Source organism: Pinus tabuliformis, chromosome 8 (genome assembly GCF_031772625.1).
Source record: "Pinus tabuliformis cultivar Carrire ecotype Pingquan chromosome 8, CPIR1, whole genome shotgun sequence".
NCBI lineage: Eukaryota > Viridiplantae > Streptophyta > Pinopsida > Pinales > Pinaceae > Pinus > Pinus tabuliformis.
In genome coordinates, this window is record NC_142294.1 from 690,504,564 (window position 1) to 690,524,412 (window position 19,849).

Sequence of the window (19,849 nt, forward strand, 5' to 3'; positions counted from 1 at the left end):
GATATGACACAACTTTTGCATTGGATCTATTGTACAGACACAAAATTAAGTGAGGACATTTTGTTGTTGAACCATTAACATCAAATGTGGTAGATTTTGTTCGTGAAGGTGCCCTTATAGCCATCGCTATGGTTCTGCGCAAACAAATTAATCATGTGAACCTCGTGGTAGGTAGCTTCAAGTATGCTATTATACAATGTTGTAAGCTTTTATTTAGCAAACAAATGTTCATTATTTCCATTGTACTTGTAATTATAAATGAAAATTTTCCAATTGAAATAATAACTTCTAAATGTTGGCATTTAAAGGTAGAATTATATCTTATCAAGACTAATGGTGCTATTGTATTGCATTCAAACTCCAGGTTTCACCGCAATAGATATTTTTATCACCCTGACATTGTTTTTATTTCATACTTCAGGCATCAAATTGAGAAGATCATTCTTGACAAGCATGAAGACACCATGAGCAAGATGGGTGCAATTTTAGCTTCTCGTATTTTAGATGCAGGTGGTCAAAATGTCTCAACTAAATTGTCATCCAAGACTAAGCATGACAACATCACTGTTGTTGTTGGTATGGAAGTATTTAGTCAATTTGGTATTGGTATCCACTTGTATATTTTTCTCAGCTTCCCTTTTTCACCTACTACTTTGATTGGGCTCAATTATCAACTGAAGGTCCTAAAATTTGAATTTCTTTCACATGCCAAGCCCTCATTATTTATGTTGTGTTTTGGATAATGGAGATCATCATAGTGAAGCTTTCTATAAGAATGCCTAGGACATTGAAGAAGCCATCATATTTCTTGTGCCATTTGAAATCTGTCCCCTCCCTCAATAATGCCTTCCATGGCTATAATGTGGGAGCTATGCATGTTGAGTATGATTAATATGCATAGCAAAGGATGATTTAGTATGAATCCTAGTTAGACAGCCTTGTTGTTGTCTGTGAAATATTGGATATCAGTGTCATTTCAATCAAAGAAGGGCCTACCTATGTTTACATCTTGATTTGTCCTAGCATGATGACTTGACAAGGATGTTGATTAGATTTTTTCGAGTGCGGAGATGAAAAAGATCAGGGTACAATAATTGTTGCGGTAGAATCTCTTGAGACTGACTTGGATGGCACCAGAGCGGGTGATTTTGTTGAAAGAGTTGAATACAACACATCTTTAGAGGTGGAATGGTTGTTAGAATATTTTCTTGATCCTTTGTATTTCTCATGAATCTTGGGGTATCTAAATGATTATGAATATTGGAGAGAAGATATACCAAATCTCCATGGACTCAAAGACTCACCTTTGTTTCATATTGTGTCCTTTTATTTTTGTTCTTTGAAAACATAACATTGTCCATGATGATATCAAAATGAAAAAAAAAGTTCATAATTTCCTTGAATTTTCTTGAAGATGAAGGTTTTAATTGGTATGAAAATCTTGTTGGAAATTAAATACCACTTTCATAATTATTTAAGGCATTTCTAAACATTGGATTCATCTCTATGAGGAGAAGTACGAAGGAATTATTGCAGATGTGGTGCAACATGTGGATTTTGTTTATATATGTTTTTCTAGCCTTGTGTTATGGGTGATTTTGATGATAAACAGGTTGAGGATAGGTTTCCACATGCACTTTTCTCAGACATTATTCCAGCCTCCTTCAACATAACAATGCCTTGTCATATTCTAGGTCATGTTATCATATTTAAAAATGTTGACCCTAAAGATCATATTTCGGTGGAATTAAGACACAAAGTTATCACTAGATCCAAGATTGATTTTTGTGATCCAATCCTAGTTTCATGTCCATATATACAACAATGATGATAGGATATGAGGATGAACTCTGGAGGTAGTATCCAGTGCAGTTTCAGGCTTTCAAATAAAGATGCCAAATTATAAGGCACTAGAGGTTGAAAATTATTGTAATAACCAACAACAGAGGATGATGTGTTTTGCAAACCTTTCCCAAGCAATCATATGAGAAGCTCACTTTGATCATTGGATAATGTAAGTCTAGTCTCAGTATTAGTAAGCTTGCTTATAGTCCCGAATGGAAATATAATTGAGCACTTGCACATAGGTATCACATTAATGTTCGGACATATTCAGGAAAACCTTTTGTGTCAATGAAGTAAAGCCTTATTTATAAAGAAGAGCTTCCCAGTCCAGCAAATGGTAAAAATTAATGACAAATATAAGATCCAACAAAGGTAGCATGGTTATTCTCCATAAATTGTAGTTCAAATCCAACATCCAACATCCAAGAGAAAATGATTAAAATACCCGTTCTTATCAAATCTAGTTACTCACACATACACTCAAACTTCTTTGATGTTCTATATATTTAGTTGAGGCAGTATTACACTTATTGGCATATTCATTAAAGATGACTTGGCATGTTTTTGGCACAAACGTCAGTGGTTTTAATAGTTATCGAGATCATCTTCATCATATTTTAAAATTTGGCCATTTTGTCATCTATTTGAGGTAGTGTACATCTAGCATTACAAGCTTTGTTTTCCATCTCAACTGGTAGCATTTTGTGTTTGTTTGAAATTAATTATTCAACCAGAAATGTAACATTTTATGGGAAAATTTTCCTTGTGATTAATTGTTGGTCGTTTTTGAACACAAAATTGTTGAGTGTTGGAGAACGGGTAATTGACCTCAAGGTGGGTGACAGTGTCCTTCCTCACTTTTATCCATGAGGCCAATACATAATTAAGGTTGAGATATTAATGCTCTTTGTTGTCTTCAATATATCTTGTCACTCTACCGAAATAACATATTTTGAACTCCTTAGTCTCGTGCATATAAAAAAAAAGATGATCTTATGACTATCTGGAACTTCTCAACCAATATTGTTCTAAAATATCATTTCCAGTTGTTGTCATCTATCAATCTTTCCCGTTTGTAGAAATAACAAAGGTTTTTGTAATCTCATGCAAATTAAAAGTGGGATGATCCTGGGACTTACTTACCATTCAAGTTCCAAAAAGTCAACAACAGAAAATGTTTTTTAAAACAAAATAGGTTTCTTTTGGCATGGTTCAAATTAATTTCATTCTTTTTAAAAGTAAATTTCTTGCATGACACTTTTTCTAACACAATCACAAAGTGGAGTATGGTATTTTATACGACCTTTTGTGCAGATCAAGAGATCCATGCGTAGCAGTCAACTCGACTGATCATAAATCTAGTTATATAAAAAAAATACATAGATAGATATGAATACGTTTTCTCATTTTTAATCAACACACCAATATAGAAAATGTGTTCTACCAATTAGGGTTGTTAACAATTAAAGATAGTTCATCTAAAACAGAGTCAATGTTCTGCATTAGAATTATGCATGGCCAATCATGTACCATCATGACATAACAACATATTAGATAAGATGCGGCTTGATAACATGTTGCAACTCACTGTAATGATATAGTAAGAGCCAATTGCCCAAAGTTCATGGAAATATGACATGGTTCTACCATTACCACATAAGTTATACATTATGATTGTGTACAAAGGTAATACTACAAAGGTTGCATTTTATAATACATCTAGAATGATACATGATGCCAAACATGTAATTTTTAGAACTATTCTCTAGATACTTATGGAGTTATGAATGCTTAGGCTTAGCTTGATAATTTGTTCTAGTATTGTAATTGTGATGTTGATTTTGATTAGAAGAATTATAACTTGTTTCCAATATTGATTTTTATCCACTAACTATCATATTTTGTTTCTAGATATTATCCAACACCATGGAAGCACTCCAAAAGTTGTGCCCAACGAAAGTACCTTCAACATTTTCATTTTTGTCCTCATAGGGTGATCAAAAGCCTATTTTCCAGGTCTTTATATTGTTCTTTGTTGTGGTAATAAATGTTGATTGAATGATCTTGGACATTGTAAATATATCATTTTGAAACATTATAATTTTGTGTAGAGATTGCATCGAGTTTACAAGACACTTCAAGCTACTAGTTCATTTTCTACTGCCTTACACTGTTTTTTTTGCAACATCTGGTGCAAACGCTAGTTATTAGTCCCTGCCAAGGCACGACTATAGCAATCATTTTTCCTATTGACCACTAATCGTTTAGAGTTGACCATGACAACTTCTAATGTTTAAATTTAGAAATCATTATCTTATTTTTTTAGTTAAAAAATAATAATTTGTTACTAAGTGATTGGCTTAAAAGTTTCGGTGTCTCATTTCAACATTTTTTATATTTGTCCCATGGCACTGAAAAATTTAGTCGCCCTGGCAATTTTCAAATTTTCATGGGGATCATGGTTGGCATATTGTAATAAAAATGAAACAAATCAATAATTCAAACCATTTTTATTAATTAACTCTTTTTATTGATGTTAATATTGTTGTGCTGAGTTAACATATCTTTATTATTTAGAAATCTACATGTTAAAAAATCAAATAAAGAAATTATCTTAATTGAAAATATATATTATTTATTTAAATAAAATTAGTGGATATTACTTTTGATTAAAGTTAAATTAGAGAAATATATATATATATATATATATATAGATAGATAAAATAAAATAAAAAATAAAATTATAAGCAAATAACATAATGGCTAGATAATCTCAAATAGTAATACATTTTAAATTAAATAAATACATTAAATTATAGATGATTATATGAAATTCTATAGTAATAAATTTTAGGAATCATGTAAAATTATGTTTAATGTAAATAACGAATTGTAAATACTAACATAATATAACGTCAATAAAGTAAAAAACTATGATAATTCACCAATTTTCATGGGCATCATGGTTGTCATATTGTAATCAACATAAAATAAATTAGTGATTCAAACTATTTTTTATTAATTTACTCTTTGTATTAACCAATTGTAAATATGAACATAACGTAATGTCAGTTGCCTTGAGTTAATATATCTTTATTATTTAAAAATATACATTTTAAAGAATCAAATAAAGAAAACTCTTAATTCAAAAATATATGATGATGATGATGATGAGGGTTAATGTCCATTGAGACCACGCTTTTGTCTATCAGACCTAAAGAAACAAATTATTTAGTTTGATTTAAGATTTTATTTGTATGCTCAAAAAGCTTGGAGAGAAGCCTCCCAAGCTCACTATAATTTTGACATCATAAAAGACTAGGAAGGTCAGTGTTGCGACAAAGATTATGAAACTGAGATCTAATGTGGTTGTACGCGGCGCACTCTAAGAGGAAGTATTTGATCAAATATATTATTTGTTTAAATCAAAGTATTTGATATTAATTTTGATAAAAATTAAATTAGTGAAAGATAAAATATATATATATATATATATATATATATATATATATAATTGTAAAGTGGCATCTTGTAATCAATGTAAAACAAATGAATAATTCAAACTAATTTTTATTAGTTAACTCTTTGTATTTACTAATTCCAAACATGAACATAAAATAATGTTAATATGGTTCTGTTAAGTTAACATATTTTTATTATATCCTAAAAATTAGTCGCTATATATAAATTAAACTTTTTAAATAAAATTAGGGAAAAGTTATCACAAGATTCTAAAAACTAATAAATTATTATCATAATAGTTGTTAATTATAAAAGCTATATGCAAATAAAATAAATTTAACAAAGTTAGGAGAGAAAAGCATAGAATATCCTAAGAATTATTAAATATATACAAATAAAATTATTTTAATAAAATTTGTATAAACTAATAACTAAATAATAGTATAATGGCTATATAAACTCAAATAATGATACATATTTAAAGTAAACAAATACATAAAATTATAGATGATTATATTTATAGAAATAGATACATGAATAACGATAAATTTTAATTATTATGAAAATGTATATTTAATATAAATAAATAATTCTAAATAACAACATAACATTAAGTTAATATGGTTTAGTTGAGTTAAAATATTTTATTATTCAAAAATATATGTGTTAAAAATGAAATAAAAAAACTTAACTACAAATATATATTACTTATTTAAATCAAATGATTTGATACTATAAAATTTAGGAAAAAAGTTAGCATAATTGTTTCTCTTATTTTGTTTTCTCTTTGATAGCCGGAAAAAGACAAAATGACCCCATCAAAATGCAATTGAATTAATCTATCCCAACAAAACTGCTCGACCACCGTCATTCATAAAATTTAATAATATTTAATTATTAAACAACACTCATTGTTAAAGCTAGAGCTAAAGCTATGGATATTACATATCACTTATTTTTAATATCACTGTTGTAGCCATCATACATTCCAGCGTAAATAACTATTTCATCTAAAGACTTAGGTATAGGTGACCACGATGGGTTCATATATGCAACTATATTGTATTGCTTTGAGGTATAGGCTGGATGGCGTAGATGGAAACGGTGACAAGGTCTTCGGGATTAGTAGGAGGGTCAGTCTTGTCACGGCGTTTCTTGGCCAGATAATCACTCAACAAAAATGTTGTGTAAGCAGCAGGGCAGTTGAGGTCAGTCGTGAACTGAGGAAGAGGCCTCACTATGATACCAGGGTTTGGAATGCTACCAAATCCAACTGAACACCGTCGTCTCTCTCTACTATTCACAACTCGATGCAGAGCACTCTTGAACCTGTTGCTACTCCATACCTGTAGTACAGTACACCACACAAGAAGGACTATGAATGAAATCCTTGGATTCAATAAAAATATCTGTTAATGTGTATTTGCAAGGATAGTTTTAGGCTCATATAATATTTAGAATTATAGATGAAAATTGCAAGGATTCAATAAAAATATCTGTTAATGTGTATTTGCAAGGATAGTTTTAGGCTCATATAATATTTAGAATTATAGATGAAAATTGCCTGAACACAAATGCCGATATTGATGACAAGGGCGCCCTTGATAGGTGTGATGTCGAACCATTTGTCATCCTTGAGAACTTGGTACCCTCCAGTATCATCTTGCCCCACCACCGTGAACAAGGTGGTGTCCTGATGCTCCCACACTCCTATCTCTTCCTGCTGGCTTGTCGCTCTTGAATAGCAAAGACCTTTAAAATGCAGGTAATCCGAGGTTCTGAATAAGGAGATTCTCCATAAATTCCGTCGTTTTAGACAGAGACATCGCCAGTTTCTCTATCACCAATCTGCATTCCTACATCATGATCGTAAAATGGAAAATTAATTGTATTCATAACGAGAATTTCATTTATACAAATGTAAAGTAGGTTGCAGAAAACTCTGAATAATTTATTAATTTAAACTAACAACTAATTACTATTTTACAAATATAATCCGGAAAAATTACTATGAATACGAGGACTTGAAGTAATACTAACAGATGCCATACCGATCATCTTACCGCAATTGAGGCATGCCATCTGGAAAAGGGTTGCACCCTGTTGGGCCTGGATGATGGTACATATACGCGTATGAATTCCATCGACCCCGTAGATACCCAATGTAACCCATGCGAATCTCACCTCCCGGTGCCGGTGCTCTGAGTTTCACCGTCTCTTCTTTGGGATACTCGAAGAATACACGCAAAGTAGCCAGTGCTTCTTCAATAAGTTCTACATGGATTCCATGGTTTATGACTTGGAAAAATCCCCATTTTTCACATGCCTTGCGTATTTGCGTAACAACAGATAACTCCGTTGTTCAAGCCACTAAAGGATCATGGGTGTCACGCTCCAAAATTGGCGGTAGTCTTTTAACCGCTCTTGGCGAGGTGCAGCGCCACTAAACATTTTTTTTTTCATCAATACTTATGTTCGTGCACTACGCCTAATTCACTTTTTCCTACTTAGTTTGTGTTTTGCAACCAAGTATAATTATGTTTATCCTTTATACCAATGAACACCCATACCCATTCATTATCAATAGCAATTATAAAAGAGAACACAATTGCACAGTATAAAGGGAGGGGCAACTCCTTGAACAATGAGTCAGCCCGAAATATATATTATACAATCTTCAATGTTACAAACTTTTACAAGTATACTTTGAAGTACCAAGTTTCATACTTAGCCAATTTTACAACACAAGGCAATACTCGGTTGCCTAGCTCGTCGACACCTTGGCACGGTCGCCACATGACTTACCAATCCTTCGTTCACCCTGTCTCCTTGCACACTTCCACTATGGGCGGGCGCTCACACGAGTCACCAAGACACCCACGCCAAGACTTTGCACCAAACGGGTGCCACACATTCACCATGCACGCCTCACCCAACCACCGGGCGCTCCTACCCGCACCTTCACCCAATACCAAGTTCAACGCTTTCCCCTTGTGCGACTATCCCAAGAATGGGTGCATATGTAACTGCACCTTTCCTCCTTGCATTTGCGCGCTACTCCTTGTAGCGAAGATGTATGAGTGATCGAATGATGATCTCCAAGTGTTCAACGCATTTGCAATATATACACAAGTGTGGGGTTAAGTCTGGCTGCCCAGCCGACTTGCCAACACCCCAACGCCATTGCAAAACGCCCCAACAACTTGTCGGCTTGCTTCCCATCGTAGGTCGGCCTCGATAGCATATCGTTCCATGCTCCATGCGTATAAACCAACGCTCGTCCTCCATATCGTTGCATTATCATCGCATAACACTTCAAGAGAACGTCGCATACTTCCAACCGCGCGCTCACCCACGGTCGCACTTCAACCGAATGCGGTCGCACTTCGGGTGGAACCGCAGGTCGTCACATCCTCCTCCACCTAAAGTCGTTGTCATCCTCAACAACATATCACCCTGGTAGCCATCCACCAAGATCATCATCATATCCGAACAGTCTTATCCATGATATCGACCCTTCCACATACTGCAAGCATCCCTGCAACATATGTAGAACTCCATGTGTCGTCTCTCCATGTAGTCTGCCTGCCAAGATACTCCACTGATTTTTCCATACATCTGCACACTGGTACCCCTCATAACTCAAGCTAGTTGGGTAGCTAATCCAACCATACACCCAAACCACAAGAATGCACATCCTTATGCCATCATCACTCTTTCCCTGACCTCTGCTACATCTTGGACTCATCAAGAACCTGTCCAATCCCATGCTCAGGTCCATGGAATCTCCATCCCATCTGCAACATGTCCAAGCCATGGCCTTGTTGCACAAGAGTGTACAACCTCTCCACTAGCTCATACCTCTCCATGTCATAATAGCATCTGCACAATATTCTTCTCTTCGACACTTCCCATAGAATGTCCATGAATGACACCTCTACGCATGCTCCTGCATAATGTCCTTGCATAATTGTCATGCTCCATATCTCCAACCTGATGTCCATGACTCTAGTTGTCCATGATGTCCAACCCATGTAGACCCCATCCCAACATCTAGCCATCTGCATCCAAGTCTACAATCTGTCATAAAGAAGCCTCCTCCTAAGGCCCCTTGCTAAGTTGGTGCAGCCCTTTCCAATCAAGGTCCCTGCACCAACCCATCTCCAAGGTTGTCTATAAAGAAAGGAGGGCCAGGAAGTTTCCTCCCTGACTCTCATCCACCCATGTATCAGATTGATGTTGTGTCCTCAAGTATCTGTGCACAGCCTCAATCTCCTCACATGTACACCCAAGCTCACCTAGCTTGTCCTTCGTCAACTGAAAGTCATATATGCCCATAGCATGCCTGCAAAAGTCCACTATACCAGCAGGATCTCTACCTCCATAATCCTCATCAACCACTGCCTCTGAAGTAGTACTCAGACTCCCTTCTTTCACAACTCCATTGTGAGGATCATCAGTAGAAGATGTCTCTGCCAAGTGCTTCAAGGTTCGTGAGATTGCCCTCTTACTCACTTCATTCTTCTTTGCTCTTGCAACGAAGTCAATCAGCTTCCCTTCCTTCGTTGTTTGAGTCACATTCCCAATTCCTCTTTGCTCCACATCCTCATGCTTCACATTCGGATCTTTGGGATACAAAGTCATAGAAGTCATCCTTGGTCTATACCCCAAGCAATTCCTTCTATTCATCGGTACCATCACGGTTCTTCCTTCAGCTGTGATCAAGAGAATGTCCCGGTCCACCATTGGTATGGCTTGTGCAAGCCTCATAAAATCTTGCCCCAGCACCATAGAAAGATCATCCATGTCCACAATCCTCAAGTCCAACTTTCCAAACCATCATCCCACTCTCACCTGAGTGTTCTCCATCACACCAACAACAGCTTTCATGGTAGAGTTGGCTGCTTTGAAAGCACTCCATTCCCTCTCCATTTTTGCTTTCTTCCCAAAATACTTTGCTGCTTTCCTGCTTAAGAAGCTATGAGTAGCCCCTGTATCCACCAGGTAATGCTAATAAGAAAGACTTCAAAATTTTCCGATTTTCGATAACCCCGATCGCAAGATCGCATATCGCAGGGAATGGGCTAACAAAATATGGCAAGCATAAAACTTTTGCGATCTGCGATGTTGCGATATCGCGATAAAGCGATGGTTGCGATATTAAGCCAAATCAACTCTGTGATGTTATATTTATGAGTCGATGCGAGAGCGCGATAGTGCAGTAATGCGATGTCGCGATCTGCGACGATTGTGAACCAAATCGCAAAATCACTCCATCATGAATCTTTTGGGCACGCTATTCAAGAAAAGCCACTTACCATAATCTGACTCAAGATCATGCGCTTTTAATGATAATAAAGGAATTAGTTGTCATCTATTAAATGTAGACGCGTGCTTTTGCAAAGAATTACTTCACGTAAGGTGGCATATTTGATATATCTACTGTATTTAAGACTCTCCCATCACCTTTCTTGATCAGTCATTTCCATTTCGCTTGTGAGTTGCAGGAACGAAGAACGAAGGACGATACCAAGCCATACGCAGAAAGAAATGGGAAAGAAAAATAAGGCTCAGGGCTTTGAGGTGAAGGAAATGGCACCTTTATATACAGACACAGCTTGTAGCAGAGACGCGGGGATATCGACGTGGGAAAGCATGTACAGACTGCTAAAAGAAGAAAACCCCAGAATAATCAAGGTTACCACTGTCGCAGACTCACACGGCTCTTCCGAAGCATCCTTAGAAGAACTAGCGTGCTCATTCCTTTATTGGATAGCAGCTAGGCCCAAAATTCTCCCATATACGGATATGATCAAGTGGATACTTGACAATGCAGAAATGAACAACAGACAGTTCAAGATGCAAGGACATGGGCTCATCGGGTCATTCACTGCACAAGACTTAAAGCTCATGTATCATCTTCCTGAACCGCAGGCGACTTACCATGCACAATTCATTAAAAAATTTGTGGTAGAGAACCCAAACCTATCAGAGACCACCAAAGATTGGTCCAGAAAAGATGAACCGCTCAAGAAAGATAAAAACAGTATGTACAACACTGGTTCCCTCACCTCTCCGTATTGTTTTGTTGCGGCCATGCTTTGTAGATTATTTGGGATGCCAGATATCAATAAGTTTTCGTCTGAATGGTTACCATTGATCGATGCTGCCACAAATGTCGTTATTATAGATTAGGCCAAGATCTTTTCTGATAACCTATTCATGGCTATTATCAATTACCGGTCTAAAAGATCCATGTCTCAAAGGATCTATCCTCCTTTTTACCTATCCGCATATGTTATGGATTCTATTTGTTATGTGTCTAAATTTCCCGCTATGGGTTGGAAATGGACAACTCAGGACCCATTACCCATCCATGTTTATCATAAGATATTATGGGATTCTCAGTTCATTCCACATTTCTACCAGATTTGTCACGGGCTTATCTTACCCATGTATAGAATGATGTATAATAAAGACCCCCCAAGGTGCTCACCTAAGGCACATATAGATATCATCCCCATCGCAAGATGGTTCAGAGAAGAATGGTTCACCTATATTAGAGTATTTGGAAGCACCATCCCCCCTCATGTCCTGCCTTTGTATATTCCTGACAAACTTTTGGCTCGAGAAATTGCATATCAAACCTGTTCAGAAGGCGGCCTAACTAAAGACCTAAAAGACAAAAAGAAGGCCATATGGCCACAGTTTCCTGTAGCTTGTGGGGCCTTTTCATTTTTTGATGTAGGTCACACATTCACCGAAGTAGAGAATATGACGTGTCTACAATTATTTAAATTCCCGGCAAGGCCATTTGACCCAAATGAGGTTGCCTAGGATTTTACAATGACAGTCAAGATAAAATTGTTCGTTGGAAAAAGGATTTAATTGATGATATATTTCAGAGTAAAAGCTAACTCCAGGAAATTTTGCGGGAAGCCCAATCGCGATTGTCTCCAGATGACCTCCAAAGATTCATGGTATACAGGGAAAGAAGACTAGCCAGTGTTCCTCTAGAAAAGCTGCAACTACCTACCAGAGAACCTACTCCAAGCGTTAGCCTCAGTGGGAATTCAAGCACTTACGGATCTAAATCTAAGACTAGACAAGAAATCCCTGAGCATTCTAAAAGATCTGAAAATAGCCAAGATAGGAGCGAAGAGTTAGTTAAAGACACCGCTCAGTCAATGGAATTTCCACGACAGCAGGTTATCACCTCCCTGCCAAGAGATGTTCCCCCTCTCATCATTGAAGCACCACCCGTCACAACAGAATTAGATAAGGAATGGGAAACCTTCAACAAACTAATCAATCTTGAAAGACAAGCCCCAAAAACACCTATGAGCAATACACAGGTAGCACAAGAAGTGGGCTCAGCGTTGCTCTTCAACGAGTGGGACGATCAAATCAGGGAGGCAGAACAAGCAGAATGGAAGCAGAAGGCGCAAGAAAAGGGAAAAGCGGTCCAAGCACTAAACAGGTTAAATTGGGAGTGCTATTGGGCATACTTGGTGAAGCCGCATAGTCAATGGATGACTGTGAAATGTATCATAAATGCGGCCGAAAAAGTGGTGCCAGCTCTCATAGATTCTGTTTTCTCAGCCCAGCTCAAAGCAGAAGTCAGCCAGCCGACTCTCCTTAAACCAATGATGAATGCATGCAGCTTTAAAGATCAGATTCAGAAGTAGCTTAATTTAGAATGTTGTTTTTACTTAAAAAATTAGATTAGAAAAAGGACGGTCATTTGAAAACCGCATCCTAAATTTTGTAAATAAACTATTATTAGAATTAGGAAGTAGTATTTAAACCCTTCTCATGCATTTAGAGAAGGGTCCAGAAATTTGTCAAAAACTTGTCCTCAGAACATGCACTTTTGCACCCTCAGAGGAGGTTTTGATGAATGAATGGATCAAGGTTTATTAATGTTTGCATTTGATATCTACTACTAATGTTGCACTTCTGTACTCTTGGTAGATATTAGAACAAGTAGAGATAAATCATTGTTGCTTGAAGCTTATGAGTAGGACCAGTCATAAATGGTACTTTTATCTCTTGGCCATTTCTGCTTATATTCTTAAAGTGATATACAGTTTTTAGTTGTTTATATGTTATTGCATGAATGTTTGAGTTACCATTTGGCACTTTTGTACAGTGGAGTCATTTATTTATGTTTGATATATGAATAACTTATTATGCGATATGTTGTTCACAACTGTTTTGCCTAACTTTTTATGCAAAGTGGTTCATCTTAATTGATTTCCATTCTTATGATAGTTGAATGATCTTTATTACCAGTTATTATTTGAAATCTCTTTAGATCGCATAATAGAAGAAATACATCCCGGGTTAGCATAGATTAGATGTGTTGTTTTCATTAGATTACAATAGCATAGAATTAGATTAAAGTAGCTTAGATTAGAACCCTTAGATCAGCATCATCCAACTCTGCACACACACACACCCTTAGATTGGGAAACTGGTCCCATTATCCCCAGTCGGACCTGCTACACCTAACGGATAAGGAGCTGCCAACCAAGGTCCAGACCGGGTGGGTATCCCCCTTGTTGTCGACCCGATTTTCGGGGCTTCAACATAAAGAAAAAATAAATTTACTTTATTTTGTTCATAAAGCAAAAATAAATTTACTTTGAAAAGTATGAGAGATTTTAGGGATAATTTATTGAGTGATTTTATAATTTAGAAAATATATGATTTATGGATCATTTATTGAGTGATTTTAGAATTTAGAAAAATATCATTTATGGAGTGATTTATGAATGATTTATTGAGTGATTTTAAGAATTTAGAAAAATATGATTTATCGATGATTTATGGAGTGTTTTGGGGGTTTATAAAAGCTATTTCATTTTCTTAATTATGTCGTATTCTTAATTATGTCGTAAAGCGTTCCACTCTGAAATCAACTCCCCCCACTGCCTTTCTATCATAATCCTGACCGTCAGATCCATTGTTAGATGATTAGATGTTTTTCCACCATTAGATGCTACTAACTATCAAGTCAACTAAACCTTGATTTGCACTATTATAACCATAGTCCCATTTCATTCTTTCAACTCGATTCGGTGGCTCCGTTGGGTGCATCTAACCCTAATCTTGTTCACTACCAGACACCATGAGGAACAACTCGGTTGTTCGATGCCAAGCTCCGTGAAAACGCTCTACAAAACCCTAACTCAACTAGGGTTGCCTCCTGGGTGGCTAGTTCTCGCCTCTTGGCCACGACGTTGCAGTGAACTGGTCTCTACATCTTGCCTGTCCACTACTACCAACAACTGCTACCCGAATACCAATCCAGAATCTAGTTTCACAAGGTGCGAGTAAGCCTAATTTTCGTTGATGGCTTAGCAGTCTTTTAGCGATTTACACATTAGGTATCTGAACATTCTTTTTTTGTTTTCTTTAATCTGGCTAATTCTTTGTTTCTTGTCCTACCTGTAGGTCCTCAGGTTGTTCTGCAATTCAAGACCTTCCAGCACTGAGGAAGGCACTTGAATTCTTCGGTACATGTAATATGTTCTGAACCCTTTACGATTCGCCAAAAGGTCCTCTGGTTACCTTCGAATATATACATAAGTGTTCTATTTCTAAGTCCTTCCCTGTGTCCGGTTGCAGGGTTATTTCTGTGTTCAACGTTCATTCCTGAGGGCACTTCTAGTTATGGCATGCATGGCGATAGAGGGATACCCATGAATCAGGTGCAATTAAGAACGAAGTTCGAAATGGTACGAGTATCTGCATTGGGAACGACTTGCCTCCAACACTAGACTAGCTACCCTTATGGTTGGTCTTTGGCTCCATTGAAATTACTATTTAAAAATATTTTCTCTGTAAGTAGATGAAGATATGGGGATGCTGAAAATTGCAGATCTTGGACTAGGAAGAGCTTTCACAGTACCTATCAAGAGCTATACTTTTGAGGTGGGTTTTCCTTTATGTTATTGTCTGCACATTTTTCATGATACAGTCTTACAAAGCATGAACATATCCAGAACTTGTATGGTGAAGCCCACATGATGCATAATGTGGGCCCTTGACCTATGCACTCTATGATCCTCCATATTTTTGGCAGGTGTTTGATCTCTCTAAACCTGTCATCTGCAGGTTTTCACTCTGTGGTACAGAGCTCCTGAAGTGTTGTTGGGTGCGAAGCGCTATTCTGTGGCATTAGAGATATGGGCTCTCAGTTGCATCTTTGGTATGATGTTATTCAATCTGCAAATTTTGTATATCAAAAACTTGTAGGTTTTTGATAATTATTAGAGATTGTTCTTTGTTACTGCTAAACTATGTAATCTGCAAGCCTGAGAGCCGTCGGATTAGCCGAAATGTTGTGTGGCGGCCTACACTGGAATGCATATCAGAGTCTGAAAGCATAACAGTTCAATCCATACATAATTAAAGGCCTCATCAGTTGTTGTAGATCTTCCAAGTGGATGCCTAATAAACATGGAGTTACATTTGAGCCTTGAGCATCCCTAGCTCAAAGTCACAGTACGCAAGGGACAGAATCGCACATGATCAACATGATTATCCTTTGAAAAAAGATGATTTAGATCAGAGAAGTAATCCCAAGTCCTCACCTGGAATTTGATCCAACAAAAGGTATGATATGAGTGTAGTGGTACAATTTCTCATTCTGATAACTGTTTGGAACCCATGAAAACTGCTTGAACATGTCTGTAGATTGATGACCCTAGTTAGGCATTGAGATCAATGATGGAAATGAGAAAGAAGGAATATGTTTACAACATTTAGATTGATTGATGCAAGAATGAATCCTTAACTTTCATGAAGGATGTTATGTGGAGGATATGGCTTGATCATGTGACTTGTACTCTATGTTGATGAAAAATCCCAACAACTATTTTCAGGCTACAGAACATTCTGCAACTATTGTTATTGTTGTTTGAAATTTCATGGCTAGAACATGTGTAGGGAGGAGATGAAATCTTAGCTTGCTTTGAATGACACAGTTATGGGTCTAGCTGTTAAAAATATGTGTTTCTTCTGGGAGGCCATAAATTGAGTTTGATTAGATTGTGATGTGAAATTAAGTTATTATTATCATATAGGTTCTTCTGTAAATATGCAACAGGTCAAACTGAGGTACAATTGTGAATATTGTGTCTCAAAGAAGAGTTATCTCGAAGATGCAGTTGTATTTTTTTTGCTCTCGATAACAATAAGCTCGCTGCACCAGAAGCAGCTCCAGTACCCAAGTATTTGTCTTTTTTATTGACTATAAACAACTTGGCTGCAAGGCCAAGCCTTCTGCCATACATTTCAAATTTGGTACTTCGTTTCTTCATACTTGAAGCACTGATGTATATTTTTACAATGTGGCTGACACATATTTTTCCAATGTGGTTGCTTATGAATGTTTGTGCAGTTTTTAATTTAATGGAGTGATTCTTATTATTAGATTCGGTCCCCAACCAACAATTCAGCCAGATTTCCCAAACCAACTCTTGTTTTACTAGTGGCATTCCAGTGCTTAACAATCTTTGGCCTCCATCACCTCTTTTCCAAAATGAAAGAGAAAAAAGGGAAAGTAAATAATCTGGCCTTTTCACTTAATTTTCAGTTTTGTGTGTCACTTGAAAAATCTAAGACTGTGATCTTGAAATTTTTTTGGTCTCAAGTATCCTCAGCAGGAAACAAGGAGCAAAAATTAAACAACTTTATGGAAAGAGCAAGTAAGGAGCAAAAGGAAACAACTTTATGAAAACATGAACAGAAAGGCTTTCAAAGGGTACTTCATTCGAAGGTTTGAAAGGTTGTTTGTTGGCAGCTTGAAATTGTTTCCATTAAATACAGGAAATTTGGAGACATGATTGACAAGGCTTTCAAAGGGTACTTTGCCCCAAATTTTAAAAGGCTCTAAGGGTTTTGAGCAACTAGTAGAAAATTTTTAAAACAATTATTAACATCTATTTATCAAATTCATAATGTCCAGGCAATCTAATTATAACACATGGAATTTGAATGAAAAATATAAAATGATTTAAAATCCCAGAACAGAGTTTTGGGACACATGAAGAAAATTTTCTAAGACAATTATTAGCATCAAATCTATTTTTTACACATGGAATTTGAATGGAACTAGAAATTGATTTTCATTGCCAAATAAAAATATTTAATTTCCTTAGTATTCAATTTTCTTAATTCATACTTTTAAAGTAAGGCACAAATAAAAAAAAATGAACATGGTAAATGGCAACACCATAGTCAATAATGATAATGTCAAAAGCCTATGAAAAGGTCACACCATGATGTTGTTGCTACCTTGTTGACCTAGTCCAAGCTAAGCAGAAGCTGCCATCTATTTCTCCACCAAGAATTCCACCTACTTCATCTTCAAAAGCATGCCCAAAATCATTGCGTTCCTTTTCCATGATAAGCAGGGAAAGGCAGGACATCCAAAATAGGTATAGAGTGTAGGACAGAGTGGAGAATCTAGCAAACTGTGCTGGAGAATTTGAGGGAGGGAGGAGAGACATGGATGCCATCTGTGGGACAAAACTCATCTCGTGCACAAGCAGTAGGGACCCATTACAGGGCATTGGCCTGGTAGCAATCAAGAGAACAGAAAGGTGTTGGGAAATGAGATTGTAGCCTTCTGCCATATACTGAAGTTCCCCCACTGCCCCCCATGTGTGAGTTTGTAGCCTTGTCTATTCTTTTATTCTCAAAAACACAGCTTTTAAGGCATGTCTAGGCTAGGATTCAAGGCATGAATGCTTGCTGTTGTACAATAGGAGAATGAATGTTGGGTGATCTAGAAGAGAGCAGAGAAATCAGTGGAAGATTTCATTTTGGTATCCAAGGAAATGGGCAACACCATTAAGTGTTGCATTGCCTGCATGCTTCCATGTGGGGCTCTTGATGTTGTGAGAGTACTACATGAAAATGGTCATGTGGAAGAGTATAGCAAGACAGTCAGGGCTGGGGAAGTTATGAAGGCCAATTCCAAGCATGTTTTGGGGCTGCCCAGTTGCCAAGTATTGGTTCAGAAGACTGTTGTCTTGCCCCCTGATTCAAAGCTCCAAAGAGGGAATATTTTCTTCCTTATTCCTGTTTACACCCTGCAAAAACATAAGGGTTGTAGGCCTGATTCCAATGGAAATAATCCCAAGTACCCTTCTCTTCAGAGCCCACATGTCAAAAGAACTAAAGATAAGTGATTGCAGAGGGAAGCATCCCCATCTCCATCCACATCCCCATCCCCATCCCCATCCTCATCACAACCTCTCACATCCCTTCAAAACAACAATGTGAATCAATCTGAGACCCTTTAGGAGAAGCTCGTTGGCATCAATCAGAGTGGCATTGTGATAGAGGTGGTAATATCGGAGCAGTGTTCCGCAGAGGTATTGTGTGATAAATCCAGAACCCATCGGGATGGTAGGAAGCATCGTATGCCAAGAAGGAGGCCTGAGAGCCACCGGATTAGCCGAATCGATGTGTGGCAGCCTACACTGGAAAGCATATCAGAGTCCGAAAGCATAACAATTCAATCCATACAAAATTAAAGGCCTTATCGCCTGTTGCAGATCTTCCAAGTGGATGTCTAATAAACATGGAGTTACATTTGAGCCTTGAGCATCCCTAGCTCAAAGTCAGGGTATGCAGGGGATAGAATGGCACATGATTAACATGATTATCCTTTGAAGAAAGCTGATTCAGATCAGAGAAGTAATCCCAAGTCCTCACCTGGAATTCGATCCAACAAAAGGTATGATATAAGTGTAGTGGTACAATTTCTTATTCTCATAACTTTTTGGAACCCATGAAAACTGCTTGAACAGGTTTGTAGATTGATGATCCTAGTTAGGCCTTGAGATCAATGATGGAAATGAGAAAGAAGGAATATGTTTACAGCATTTATACTGATTGATGCAAGAATTAATCCTTAACTTTCATGAAGGATGTTATGTGGAGGATACGGCTTGATAATGTGACTTGTACTCTATGTTGATGAAAATCCCAACAACTGTTTTTAGGCTACAGAACATTCTGAAATTGTTGTTATTGTTGTTTGAAATTTCATGTCTAGAACATGTGCAGGAAGAAAGAGATGAAATCTTATCTTGCTTTGAATGACACAACTATGGGTCTAGTCGTTAAAAATATGTGTTTTTTTTTGGGGGAGGCCATAAATTGAGTCTGATTAGATTGTGATGTGAAATTAAGTTATTATTATCATATATAGGTTCTTCTATAAATATGCAACAGGTCAGATGGAGGTACAATTGTGAATACTTTGTCTCAAAGAAGAGTTATCTCGAAGATGCAGTTGTATTTTTTTTCTTTGGATAGAATAAGCTCGTTGCACCAGAAGTAGCTCCAGTACCCAAGTATTTGTTTGTGCTCTTTTTTATTGACTAAAAACAACTTGGCTTCAAGGCCAAGCATTCTGCTTTACATTTCAAATTTGGTACTTCGTTTCGTCATACTTCAAGCACTAATGTATATTTTTACAATGTGGCTTACACATATTTTTCCAATGTGGTTGCTTATG

At 36.8% G+C, this 19,849-nt stretch overlaps 1 protein-coding gene across 1 annotated transcript; it reads right to left on the reverse strand.

Moving 5' to 3' along the window:
- Nucleotides 1–6,362: 6,362 nt before the first annotated feature.
- Nucleotides 6,363–8,639, reverse strand: LOC149237476 (feruloyl CoA ortho-hydroxylase F6H1-2-like). Its single transcript, XM_089369289.1, has 4 exons — nucleotides 8,475–8,639; nucleotides 7,371–7,633; nucleotides 6,872–7,085; nucleotides 6,363–6,653 (listed from the first exon to the last, which is right to left on the reverse strand). Exons 1-4 carry the CDS (start codon nucleotides 8,637–8,639, stop codon nucleotides 6,363–6,365), a joined length of 933 nt encoding a protein of 310 aa, XP_089225415.1.
- Nucleotides 8,640–19,849: the final 11,210 nt, after the last annotated feature.